Genomic DNA, 13,809 nt, shown 5'->3' with positions numbered 1-13,809 from the left:
GGTACCCCGTCAGAAAATGCTATTTGGGCTGAAAAATCACGTTACTGAATGAGAGGCTTCTCTGTGCCTTTGTCTTCTCATCTATAAAGTGGGGATTACATGAGTTTCTTACCTCACAGGGTTGGTGTGAGCACTGAAGGGGCTGTTTTCTGTAACGCAGACAGACCACTGAGAGGCGGCTAGTGTAACTATTATTACTGTTTGATCCCAATCTATCCATTCCTTCCGATCAGTGTTTGCCAAATATTATTCATTCACCCAGCACCATCCTAAGCTTCTTGCTGTTTTCACTATTGTGTATTCAGTATTTTTCTTTAAGCTGACTTTCTTTCTACTTAAATTTATTTTAAAGGGAACTGTATGTCACCGTGGTGAATGGAAAAACAGAATTCTGCGCCATAACTAGAAGGCAAATGTGAAAACAAAACAGCGTCATTAATTAAACTCAAGTCTGCTGCCTGCCCGAGGCGCTGATCCTGAGCCTTCCTCTGCCTCTGCTGAAGAGAAGGAGCAGAGGCATGAAGGGCACAGGGGCGACACACAGAGACTTTCCCCTCCAGGAAATCACAGGCGATGACAGAGCTGAGAAGGCAGTGCCTTCTTCCTGCAGAATTTGTTATTTAATGTCTAGCCTGTCTCTCCAAAACCTTCCTGAGTGCACACATCATTCTTCCGCCACTGGGAGAGACTGTGCTAGATCATTACTACCCACTAGAACTTTCTGTGACGGTGGAGATGTTCTCTATGTGCATTGTCCAATATGGGAGCCACTAGCAACACGGGGCTATTAAGCACTTGAAATGTGGCTAGTGTGCCAGAGGAACTGAATTTTTAATTTTATTCCATTTTAATTAATTTAAAATTGAGTGGCCACACGTGGCCAGTGCGTTTTTTTGGCCACGAAGGTTATTGAGAGAATTGCACGTGCTGATCCTTTCGTCCTGGCTCTCCAAAAGAACTCACGTTCACTTTGAGCTTATGCCCTTGGCTTCCTTTGAGGGAGATCTTATGAAACCTGACTGCGATTTGTCTTGGGATGTCATAGGGGGTTACCTACTATATCCTTCATTATTGCTTAATCCAAAGCCTTTGGTGGAAATTTCTTTAGAGCTCCCTTTGAGAAACGGACATATTTTCTTCTCATTAGCAATGGAATTATCCAAAATCACCAACTTCCATTCTCACACTGGCTGCCAGGAAGCCCAAAGGAAACTCACAAAGCACTAAGAGCAAACCACGTAGGAGCTCATGACAGATGAACATAATTTCCACTGTTTCCTTAATGAAACTCTCTCAGTTTACATTTTCTCTGACTCTGATGCTTTATTTTTTCTATTTCACCATTCTTTTCCATGAGCTTCTTTAGAAATCATCTATTTTGTGGAATTAGATAGAATGCATTTTCTTTAACTAAGAAAAATAATGTCCAATGGTACCAATATATTAACTGAGTCACCTTCTATCCAATGTCATTTATTATGACAGGCTCTATGAATTCGGGTCACATCCTCCATGCACTGGCTGGACCGTGCCTAGAAAAGCTCTGAAAACAATGAAGGATGGAGCGAGAGTAGCGTGAATGCCGTTGTGCCCACTGTGGAAACAACCTCCCAGGCAATGGCATATTTGCTGTGTCCATCTCATTTCATAACTGACTTTCAGAAGCTAAAGTCTGCCAAGTTGCTTCCTGGGGTGAGGGGGGAAACAGTCAAAAATGAAAGGTCAGGGGAAGCTCTCATGTGAGATCACACTTCAATTTCGCTCTAAAATAAAGCTGTCTGCTTCACTTTCTTCATCCTCCAGGCAACACCTTCCAGCTTTCTGATGACCGCAAGGCAGAACTTGAAGGACACTCAGATAAATAGGGTGGTTTTTTTTTTGGGTTTGGGATAAAAAGAGAAAGAAAGAGAAGAGGATATTTGGAAATCTGTCATATCTAATTCTCTTTTCAAGCCAGAGCTGAGAGCATCATAACGCTCGGATTCTCTCTCACTTATGAAAGTGCTACTGTTGTCGCCCAGATGAGCAAGTAAACGGCAGTGACTTTCTGGAGGCAGCTTCCCAGCCAAACTCTAGCTCATCGGTCCCTAAGATTTTAGGTAAGATGCGTGTATCGTACAAACCCATTCCTCTGTGACACACGCCTGCCACCAGTCCTGCCATCAAAGACCAAACACAGTGATCATTTTGGAAGATGAGAAATGAATACTAAGTGTCTACTGGGCACGCCATGTTTCTAATCCTGACAGCAGCTTTGCAAGGTAAGTATTATTATTATTATTTCCATTTTATTGATGGGGAAACTGAGATTTACCTAAGGTCACAAAATTCAAACCAGGCTTCTGTTTATAAGTTCAGGGTTGTTTTTTCAACACCCAGTTGCTGGCGGAAATTCCCCACTAAGAAAAATGGCGACAAAACTCAAGGCTGTCACAGAGCTCAAGGGGAATAAGAACAAAACCTAACGAAGCTGTCGTGATGCAAGAAGACAGCAGAATCAGGAAGCAGCCAAGAGTCAGAGTGGAAAACAAAGCAGGCCCAGCACCAGCGAACACCAAAGGGTCCAGGGCAAGAAACAGGAAGAGAAAGAAGAAAGGAGGATGAGTAGGCCAGGCTGGAAGAGGCATCAGGAAATCAGAGAAAAGATGGGAAACTGGGGTCGCAGCTGTTGAGGAAAAATCACCTTCAAGGCCAAGGTCCCACGGTCCCCAACACTCAGTCCCCAACCAGGGGGTGGCCAGCTCTGGAGCAGAGGAGTAGAGGTTGGTCAACTATGTGCTGCTCTCTTTCGCGAAAAGACTTGCCTGGTTTTTATTTGGGGAGCCACCTCTTCTTCTCTCTGACACGTGGTTGGATGAGGTCAACTCCAACCCCTGTGCCAGCAGCGGTCACATGATCTGAACCTGGCCAATCACAGAAGTCCATCACCCAACGCTAAGGGTTAGGGATGGGCGCATGATCCGAGGCAGACCAGTCAGAGATGCCCGGGACTTGGCTGAAGCCATCCAGACAGCCTGAGAGCCTGGTGCTGCTGAGAGCCACCGCATCAACCCACAGAGAGCGCCAGCCTGAAAAGGACACCTACGCAGAGAAAGGGGGAGGTGGCAGCAGACTCCTCACCACAGGTCCAGTCACGCCTGAGACCAGACCCAAGCCTGGACTTCTCAGTTGCAACACGAGCCAACAAATCCCATTTCGGCTCAAGCAGTCGGAGCTGAGATTCTGCAGGCATCACACTAAGAGGCCTGACTGGCACGAGAAACTCACCCTGCTCCCTCACCTCTCCCCTCAGGGAGGCTGGGCAGCTGGAAGGCTGGCCTTGGGAGGCTGTGGCTGCCGAAGTACAACGCTCCATCAATAAGAGGCAGAAGTGCCATACTGTGACAAATGGGTGTCAGTTCCACCCCAGTGATGTTCTCCTAACTGAGAACCAGGCGCTTACCTGATACACATGGAATGCGTTCGTTGCTTTGCCCCGGAGAAACACTGATGGGATCCAGACGTTGATCAGCGCCCGGTTTGATCTGACCAAGAGAAAAATCAAAACTGGTCATTTCAACTTACCAAAAAAAGTGAGGAAGCTATTTTCTCCTCTAAGAGGCACTACACACAAACAATTTATGACAACATTCATTGCACTTAATGGCCAGCCAAAGGACCAGATTACTCTCATCACTGAGTTCCTCCAGTTTTTAAGGGACTTAGTTTAAAAGATATATATACATAGGGCCAGCCCTGGTGGCCTAGTGGTTAAGTTCAGCATGCTCCACTTTGGCACCCTGGGTCCGGTTCGTGGGCTTGGACCTACACCGCTCTGTTAGCAGCCATGCTGTGCTGGCAACCCACATACTAAAAAAGAGAGGAAGATTGGCATGGATGCGAGCTGAGGGCAAATCTTCCTCAGCAAAAAAAAATACACATAAATATACATGTTTTACTTACATTAAGTTCGTGTTCTGGAACGAGAAAGAACTGCCCTTGGTGCTTGCTAACTGAGGGACTGGGCCCATGCTCCATCTGGACCTCAGTTTCCTCATCTGAACAAGGGGACAGTAAGTGGGAGCCCCTGATGAAGCTGGGGAGGGTCAAGTTCAGTGACGCTCACAGGGTCTCTGGAGCACTCAGAGGAGTACCCCGCCTTCTCAGCGCCCCCACCTTAGACCCTGAGCCCACTTTAAGACTGGACTCCACCAAAGAGCTCACAGACCAATACCCATGGCTACTGGGGTCGGGGAGGGGAAGACAGGAAACGACAAGCTGGGACGCCAGGTAGCCAGCACAAATACTGCTTTCAACTTTTCCAAAAACACTGGGTGTATGGCTCTAATAAAGATTTACATTCGAATCCAAAATCACTTACTGAGTGATTTACCTACAACATGCTTCATGTTGCATTATCTCAGTTAATCCTCATATCAGCTACTCAGGGGTTTTTCAAGGGTTATTTGGGTTCTGTGACAGTTTCGCCTGATGTGATGACTTTAAACTTATGAGTCGCCCGGGATACACACCCACCACCACACTTCCAATCATGCGGAGCTGACAAGGTGACTGTCGCTGAAACTTCAACATTAGACGTAACAGCCATCAAAACAACACCGCACAGTTCTGGAAGGGCTGGGGGTTCCGGCCCCTGCTTCTACTTAGAGGTGTTCCGGGGCTAAAGGCTTTTTCCAGAGCGCTCCTTCTGTCTAAGAGCAGCTCATAAAAATCTGCCAGCTTCCTATGCTTGGAACACAGTTTGAGACACTGAGGACAGAAGATTCCATGACTCAATAGTCTCGCAACCTCTAGAGTAAAGCACATTTTATTTTCACAGAGAAACGATTCTCTCCTGAAGCAATGTTCCTTCTAAGCTCCGAGCTGAGATGCTGACCTCCTCCATGGGGCAAAATAAGCCCTATTGATCACTTCCTCAGGGCTCCAAGTACAAATTGCAATTCTGAGCCACCAAATTGGTTTGTCTATCTAATGACATTCCTCCTTTAAAGGTTCCAAAACTGTACTAGCGCTGCCTAGGGTGCTTCCCTTTTATTTCTCTTGCGGGGGTGGGGGGGGGGGGGTGGCAGATGCAGAAGTGTAACCAACACTCCGGTTTTCGTAACCTTTCCAGATGGTGAGGGCTGAGCAGCTTCCCACAGCTACAGTGAGGTCACCCAGACTGGGGCAGACGTTGCTCCCGTTCAGAGCATTTACCACACTGTATTGGAATTGAGTGTTTACACGACCATCTCCCTCCCAGCTATTAGCGCATTTGTTCATTCTTCTGTTTCTTCACTCAAGCATTAAGCAAGTATTTATCGAGAACCTACTATGTGCCGGACACCACTCTAGGTTCTGGAGACGGAGCAATGAAGAAAGCAGATGTGGTCCCTGCCCTCATGGAGTGTGCAGTTTAACATGGAAAGAGACAAATCCCCGTAAAATCATTCCACTGTGGTCGAAGAAGATACTTTGTATGAGTTCCATCTTTTCAAATTTACTGAGGCTTGTTTTGTGGCTTAATAAATGGCCCCTCCTGGAGAATGTTCCATGTGCGCTTGAGAAGAATGTGTGTGTCTTCTGCTACTGTTTGGTGGAGTGTTCTGTACGTCTCTTAGATCCATGGTGTTAGTGTTTATAACTGGTTTATAGCATTGTTCAAGTCTTCTTTTCCTTATTGATCTTCTCTCTAGTTGTTCTTTCCGTCACTGAAAGTGGGGCATTGAAGTCTCCAACTATTGTTATATAACTATTTTTCTATTCTATCCAGTTTTTACAATGTATATTTTGGAGCTCTGTCGTGGGGTACATGTATGTTTGTAATTATCACATAGGAATTATTTAATTACCACTGTTTTCAGCGCCACCAAAGAATACTGGCTCTAAGGAGAGCGACCGTGGGCTGAGGGGGGCGGGGGACTGCTTCTCTGAGGAAGCAATGTTTGAGCTGGGCTTTGAGGAATGCTGAGAGCTAGTCAAGTTGGGGAGGGGAGGTCGAGGCTGAGAAAGGGCTTCAGGCAGAGGGATTAGCGCTTGTGAAGGGCTCAGAGTCTAGATCAAGACTGCCAGGGTTTGAATCCTGGCTCGGACCTGTCATCTGTAGTTGATGAGCATGTCAGAGGGTTGTTGTAGGGACTGAGTGAGGTGGAACAAAGCCTGGCACAGAGAAATGCTGTATGAGGGTAGGTTAAAGCGATACAATAATGATCCTGAGGAGCGAGGACCAAGTGAGTTAGAGGAGCCGAATGGGCCAGGGTGGCTGGTGTGCAGGGAGGGGACACAGCGGGGCTGGGATGAAGCCAGAGGTCAGCAAGCGCCTTCTTTGTGAGCTACATGAAGGGTTTTGGTCTCCATCTCGAGCAAGGAAAGGGCGCTTCCTTCCGGCTTTAGCAGAGATGAGCAAACTGGTGGGAGGAGGCTGCGAATCTCTGGAGGAGAGTTGATGTGGTTGGACCAGGCAGAGGCTGTCCGAGGGCAGGGACTATGGCTTATTCATCCCCGCATCAAGGACCTGACATGGCACCTTCCCCAGCAAGTGCTGGATAAATTCTTGCTTTAATAACGAGTCCCTTCCCCTCACACTGACTCGTCTCTGGCATCCTCTCCACAGCTTCCACCTCTCTTCCCAGCTGGTCCCTACGCTTGGCCTCCATCAGGTGGCCACTCCACCTTCCTCTTCGTGCTGGACTCCCCACTCACAGGCCCACGGAGGCAAACTCACTGTTGACTTTTATCCCTTCACCTCTTACCCACCTGGACCTCCTCACCCTACCAACCCAACACCCGCCTCCACCACAGCCACCAGGCACCAAGTGCCCTCTTGATCCCCTCCAAAGTTTTCATAGTCCCACTCTAGTTGCCACCACAGCCTTGCAAGGCTGGTATTGTGACTTCACCTGAAGAATGAGGAAACTCAGGCCCAGTGAGGTTAAGTGGCTTGCCCAAGGTCACACCACTGCGAGTCCTGCAGCTGAGACGTCAACATAGGTCAGCCTGGTTCTGACAAAATTCTCTGACATCCTGCCCTCTCTTTCTAGAAGCAGACTTTCCCTGGATGACACCTTCTCTTGGGGAGGCTGACATTCCTCCCTCACAACCAAATGAGAGAGGAGGGAGGTTCGGCCTGGCCTTAACACAGGACTCTGTCCACGCTCTCTACCAGCCCAAGAGGATTATCTGTCCTAAACCAAGGCAACTTGGGCAAAAATAACCAGTCTGCAGACCAACTAAATTCCTCCAGGGTTATCATCAGAGGCACCAGATAGAGTTAAATCCAATCAAAAACCAGACCAATGTACGGAACTATTGTTGTTTCCAATAACCCAGGAGTTGTAAACCCAAATTCTAACAGGAGACACAGAGACAATGAAATGAGCGAGGTGGGCCAGAGTCAGGCGATAGGGAGAAGTGGGGACTGTGGTAAGCTGGAGAGCATTTGCCCTGCAAGAAGGAGGCAGCTGCTGCTGAGCTCCAGCTGACTGTGGTCTTGCAGGGATTTGAGTCTTCTTTTAAAGAAAATAGAGAAATTTACATTTTTATGTAATATCTTCCAACTCACAAATGTCAGCCAAAAAATAAATTGTTTTTCAATACCCAAGGCGGAAGATAAAACACACCTGAAGGCCAGACTCAGGCTGCGGGTGAACTCCCCACCTCTACAATAACCAAATCAGCCTGCGCAGATTTAAACAGTGATTTCTGTCCCTTCCTGTGGTCTTCTGGGACACAAGCCAAATACCAGAGTCCTATTTCTAAAGGGCCCCTCAGGAGCAGACGCTGTGGACTTACATTTCAAAATCCGACAAACTCTGGTCTTCAGATGTTTGACTCAAATCTCCAGGCACCTGTCATGAGGAGAGGGAGGAGGGAGAGAGAGAAGATGCATCATGGTTACCATGGTTTGCATAATCACGGAAGGATTCTGCCTCTCGGTGATCTCTGAACACTTCCTGTTCAGAATGAGGTGAAAAAGCAGTTACTGGAAAACAATAAGAGATTTTGTGGAAGGATGGCTAGAGATGGTGTTACGGTGATAAAAATATGCCACCACGAGAGATCTCAATTATCTTCAGGGAAGGACCGTTAATCCTAACAGATAATCATGGGCATGGATAAAAGCATGTAAATTGGGAGCTGTAAAGACCTAATTAGGGTCTGAGATGCAAGGTATCAAATGTACAGTGGAAAAAATACCCATCGTCACCATGATGAACATCACACGCACAGACACACCTAGTATGTAAACACAAAAGGTCCATGTCTGCCCCCAAACGGCTCTATCCTTTTCCCTCATAAGGTACAAGTGATTTAAGGCAACAGAACATGATTTCCTCTTCTGACTCAGAAGGGCAGATGAGAACAAGACGGGGTGAAAGAAATGAAACTGCCTGGCATGCTGGCAATTATTATGTAAAGCAAAGAGCAAAATGGTCAGCGCCAGTAGATGCTCGATAAATAGTGACATTGTCATGCCCAGAGAATGAGCTTCCTCTTGTAATCTGATCCAATACGAGCTGGCCAGAATCTAAGAGTGTGGATCAAAACTAAGAGGAACCAACTGGAACACAGAGGGTGGGGCGCAGTGAGGGAGAGAGAACATTATTTCACACTTGGCACCTGTCAGAGCTTCTATGTTATCCACTATCTTAACCAATCTTGGGAAGAACCCTGGGGGTGGGCATTAGCCCCCCACTTTATAGATGAGGAAACTGAGGCTCAAGGAGGCTGTAGAATTTGTCCCAGGTCATACATGTAGGAGACAAACCCAAGTCTGTCCAATTTCAAAGGCTTTTCTACCACAAACCCTTAACAAACAAGAAAAGCCAGCTGAAAGGTGAAAGGAGAGGGTGAGACTTGAAGAACTTCTGCCTTTGCAGAGGGATGGAAGACACTATTAGAAGGTCTTTGGAAGCAGATAAACGCAGTGGTTACAGAGCCCGTGTCCTTGGGCCATGCAGCTCAGGATCAGATCCCAGCTCCACTTCTTCCTGACTGTGTGGCCATGAGCAAATCATTGCCTTCTCTGTGTTGCACGGTCCGCCTCTGCAAAATGGGTGCACAGTAGTAACACTCTCAGGGTCGTTCTGAGGACAAAACGAGTTAACACCCGCAGAGTATGCGGGACCGTGCCTGGCAGGCGGAGGTTCTCAACACCTGACTGTGCCCTGGAATAACAATGTGACAATTACTGAGAAGAGCGGTATCTTCTGTTATCCTTGACACCGGCCATAAAATCTGTCCTGCCAACCCAAGGGGTGTCTGTCTCCCCATACACGGCAGCCCAGAGGGAGAATGACCCAACCTGAGCCCTTTACAGGCTGTGGAGCCCAGCAATTCAACTGGCCTCCAGGCAGCAGACTTTGCAAAGAAGCCGTTATTGAGAGATTCCTTCCAACCCAACCAGGAGAAAGCTGCCTAGCGGCTTGAGAGAGCCGCACTTTCAAAAGACCAGGAACTCACTGCCTGGGCTCGGTGCGGCTCTGCTGCTACCATGACCAACGCATTCCTGGGGCTGCTGGGAGGAGAGGCGGCGTAATCTATTAGGGGAGCCAGGAGGCCGCGTGCACCAAGATCCCTCAAAACAGCCTCATCCTTTGACCCAGAAATCTCACTCCCAGAATCCACCCAGAGGAAACAAAGACACCGACCAAACTTCACATCAAAGATCACTTCTACTGCTTAGACAAGTGAAAACACAAACAAGCAAGCAAGCAAGCAAAAAGTCCAACTGTAGAGGAATGAGACAAGAAATTATGGCATGTCCGTGTGAGATAGCTGGGTTAAAAAAAAATGGGTCACACACACACTCGTGAGGGTGCAAGCACAAAAATAATGCTGGAAAACTATGTAAGAAAATAGTAACAGTGGCTGTTATCGATAATAGATTAGGAGTGAGACTGGGGAGGAAAAGCAGCTTATTTTTCATTTGCTATCTGTCCATAAGATTTTTTTTAAATGTATTTTTTGAAGGAATTGCTTTAAAAAAGTTTAAACGTGCTTTTGAAGAATGAGATCACTTTCCATGTGCTGTTCTAAAAAGATCCCCAAGACAGATCGTCGAGTGAAAGCAAAAGCTGAGTGCAGGTGGTGGGTCTCTACACTACCTTGTGCGCAAAAATGCAGAATTAAGTATATCAAATTGTATTTGTTTGCTGTTGCATCAAGAAGCCATGGCAGTGAAATGCAAGACACCAATAAAAAGGGGACTTTGTGGCACTGGGGCCAGGGGCCCGGGCAGCTGGTGCATGGCATTGGGAGCAAGGCCATAGAGCGAACAGGCTTTTATATCATTTGAATTTTGAAATAACATACTACCAATTAGAAATTTAAATAAAATTTATTATCCCATCAAAAGAGTGCTTTTGATAAATTTTTAACGGCATAGAAAGAAGCTCCTGGTCTCTGTTTAAAACAAAGCTGCAATGAACTGCAAATGCCCACTATGCATGATTCCTAAATTTAAATTACAGTGTCGGTGTATCAACAAGACTAGAATGAAAGCGATCCGAAAGATGACAGTGGGCTATCTCAGAGAGAGGGGTCAGGTGAGCTTGTAGCATGTATTTGAACTTTTCTGAACTTTCTAGAACAAAGAGGCACTAAGTGTGTAACCATAAACAGATATATATTACACATTAATTTAAGTGTGTATTGTATTACTGTGTAAAGTAAATAAAATATTCTTTCCACTCCTCCCCTGTCCCCAAACACATTTTGCTAGAACGCAGAAGGCCAAATGCGGGAGACGCGACCTTCAAACTCTTTCCTGCGTCAGGGATGGAAAAGGGCAAAGGAAGGCTCTGAGGGCACACCTCCTGCCAGCTCCTCCCTCCCCTTGGCACTTCCACTTGGAACCCAGGGGAGCAGCCGGGACTCGAGCACCTTCTCTGGCGGGGCCGGAGGGTGGCTCTGGGCCTCTCTTCTGAGCTTCCTCCTCAACACCTGAGTCTGGGGAAGGTTCTTCAGACACGAGGTGAGGATCAGGCAAGCAGATCGGAGGAGGGACTCAGCCCATACAGAGACCAGCTGCACCATTCCGCCCATCTTTCCACGGCCTTTAAACGCAGCCTTATTTCAGACTGGAAGTGAACAGGGCTCATACCCAGGGAACCTCATTCACCAGAAAGAAGCTTCTGACTATGTCCACCCCACAAAATGGAAGGGAAGGGTGAGCCCAGGACCCAAGTAAAAGACAAGGTGGGGGTTTTGAGGACAGACATCACTTTATAATAAGAACAAAGAATTTCTTCAAAAACGATTGTTTCTTAGAAGAAGGCATTTTCTTGACAGATAGGTTTCCCCTCAGGGATGCTGATTTTTAGGGAACATTTTGGACAATGAATGTAAGTAGCTGTGATTTCTGAAATCCTTCCAGCTTTGGAGCTTCTCTTCTAATTCTGCGGCATTATTGGCATCAGCAAGCCAGGAGATACTTATGTGTCTGCAAGAGTTCCGGGGAGGCTGGCTGAAAGAAAGAATCTGTGAACTTCTGACCTCTGTGGAACATATCTTGAAGGTCAGGCCAGGCTCTACAGCAAATGCACGATGATAATTGATGGCTAAACTTGTCAGCAGCTTAAAATTTTGTCTTTTCAGGTTCTCTACCTAGACTGGTGCTGGATAGCATGTGAGGTTTACAGGAACCATCAAGCAAGCTGGTTTTACTTCATATTTAGCAGTAAAAAAACGTGAGGGGCAGATATTCTGTCAACTTTCTGATGATACTGGCCACCATCATCCCTCGTGCCCTCTGGAAGCCCCAGGGAGTCTTGGAGGACACATCTCTGGGATGTCGCCCTCTCTTTGGTTCACCCTCAACACGAGGCGTAAATAAGTGATGAGCAGCATGGCTGTCTTCCTGCTTCTCCCTGACCCTACAGAGAAGGCGGCTCCCCATCCGGCCTGTGGTCTGGGGGAGCAGGTGGCAGTGCTGGCTGCATGGAAAGGCAGAGCCCATCACCGGAGAAATAAAGCAGCTAAGGTTGCTGGGTCCTCCTGGAGCAAACCCCTGAGGTGCTGTGCACACAAGGACTGGAGTGACAGACGAAACCCACAGAGGATCAGCCTCTGGGCTACATAAGCAAAGAAGCTTCGACAAACTCTCCTGACCCAGGATTTCCTGGGTTGCTCAGGGGCTGGGGAGCAGGGACAGGCCAGCCAACGGCAGCCCCCTCGCAACGCCAACATGGGACTCGGACACCGGCTCACCCAGCCACTCTGAGTGCAAATCCCTCAAATCTGGGAAAAGGGTTCAGATACCAGAGGTTCTGACAAAAAAGAATGACAAATGGGTTGAATAAATGGGTATTCAAATAGGGAGGAAGGGAGGGAGGGATGAAAGAAAGAGGAACGAAGGAAGGGAGGGAAACTATACTTCCACACTGAAACATCAATCAATTTTTAAACTCTTTTGTAGCAAGTTGGAAGTCTTCGTGCATGACAAGGTAAGTTAGTTTGGAGATAAGGGGAACCAAAGGAGGAGAATCACGTTCTCTGTCTTCTAATTACAGGGCTCTCAGATTCACGGCTCAAATGGCAAAAAGGCAGACATTACAGCAAAACAAATCTTTGTCCCAATCACGAAATGACACCCATAATTAATGTTTCAGAGTCACTTTCTCATTCCTCCCTCTTTTCAAATAGCCTTCCTTTAAGCAATTAGCCCCCACTTTGCACTGTCAAAAATGACAACTTCTTCCCATCCCACCAACACCTCTGCTTTCTCATCTCATTTTTAAATAAGGAACAAAATGTGACATGGCACAGCTCTGTCTTTCAGGTTGGTGGCCAAGCCAGGGCACAGACAGGCCCAGGCCTGCTGCTTTGAGCATAAAGCGGGGCTTTCCTCACCTCCAGGAGGCAGTTGGCCAGGTCTGGAGCACTTTCAGGGTTCTGTGTTTATCTGTTTGTTAGCTTGTTCTTTTGTTTCACATATATACAAGGAGAGGCATCATATCCACGTGTGGTTTCAAATCAGGAGGTCAAAGACTCTCTTTTGGGAGCAAAGAACTGGCAAATGGGAGCTTTAGTGAGTTTTCATTCTATCCTTTGGGTAGCCCTGAAGCCTACACATATGGATACGATCACACTTCTAGGAATATGTTTTTGATGTATCTGTTTTTCCCAAGAGACTATGAAGGTCTCGAGGACAATATTCTTAGAGCCCAAGACAGTGTTCAGGCACATACTGATTGCTCAATGAATGTCCCCATCGATGGACAGATGTATGGATGTACAAATGGATAGACAGGTGAATGGATGGCTGAAAGATGAAAGGGAAGGGGCCTGAGAAAATTATCTAATTTATTAAGAACAGACATCTAGTTTCTTTGCAAGTAATGAAAATACATGGACAACATATGTACTACCATGTATACAAGGACATTCACTGCAACACCATTTATGGCAATAAACGCCTGGAAACAAGTAATGAAATGGTTACATAAAATATTGGAACAGTCAGAGCCAGACTGTACAACTACTAAAAGAACAGCATAGATCACCTCTGCCCACAGGGAATGACCTCTGAGATACAATGTCAAACGACAAACGCAAGACACTAAACCACGTGTCAGGTAAGCTACCATTTTCATGAAGAAGTTGGGAGACAGAAGTACCTATATGCTTGGATCTGCATTAACCATTTCTAGAAAGACACAAGAAACTGCCAACTGTGGACGCCCTTGAGGGAAGGGCACTGAGAAACAAGGGTCAGACGCAAAAGGAAGATTTATTTTTACTGTAAAACTTTATACCTTATAAACCTTTACCATGCACATGAATTGTCACCCTTCCAGAAATAAACGTAACAACCTTGAAATTTTAAAT

The 13,809-nt window shown here is 46.7% G+C and overlaps 1 protein-coding gene across 7 annotated transcripts in view; it reads right to left on the bottom strand.

Annotated features, from left to right (window-relative positions):
* Window positions 1-13,809, bottom strand: part of SNX29 (sorting nexin 29) — a 505,847-nt gene that overhangs the window by 146,289 nt on the left and 345,749 nt on the right. For all 7 annotated transcript variants that reach the window (XM_046665870.1, XM_046665874.1, XM_046665871.1 and 4 more), the window contains 2 exons: window positions 7,771-7,826; window positions 3,443-3,524 (listed from right to left, as the gene is read on the bottom strand). In XM_046665870.1, the coding sequence (XP_046521826.1) occupies window positions 3,443-3,524; window positions 7,771-7,826 (138 nt within the window). The remainder of the gene's footprint in view (window positions 1-3,442; window positions 3,525-7,770; window positions 7,827-13,809) is intronic.

The sequence above is a fragment of the Equus quagga genome, chromosome 7 (assembly GCF_021613505.1).
Source record: "Equus quagga isolate Etosha38 chromosome 7, UCLA_HA_Equagga_1.0, whole genome shotgun sequence".
In the NCBI taxonomy this organism is placed as follows: Eukaryota; Metazoa; Chordata; class Mammalia; order Perissodactyla; family Equidae; genus Equus; species Equus quagga.
The sequence above is the reverse complement of the archived record's forward strand: the minus strand, read 5'-3'. Positions and strand labels throughout refer to the sequence as shown.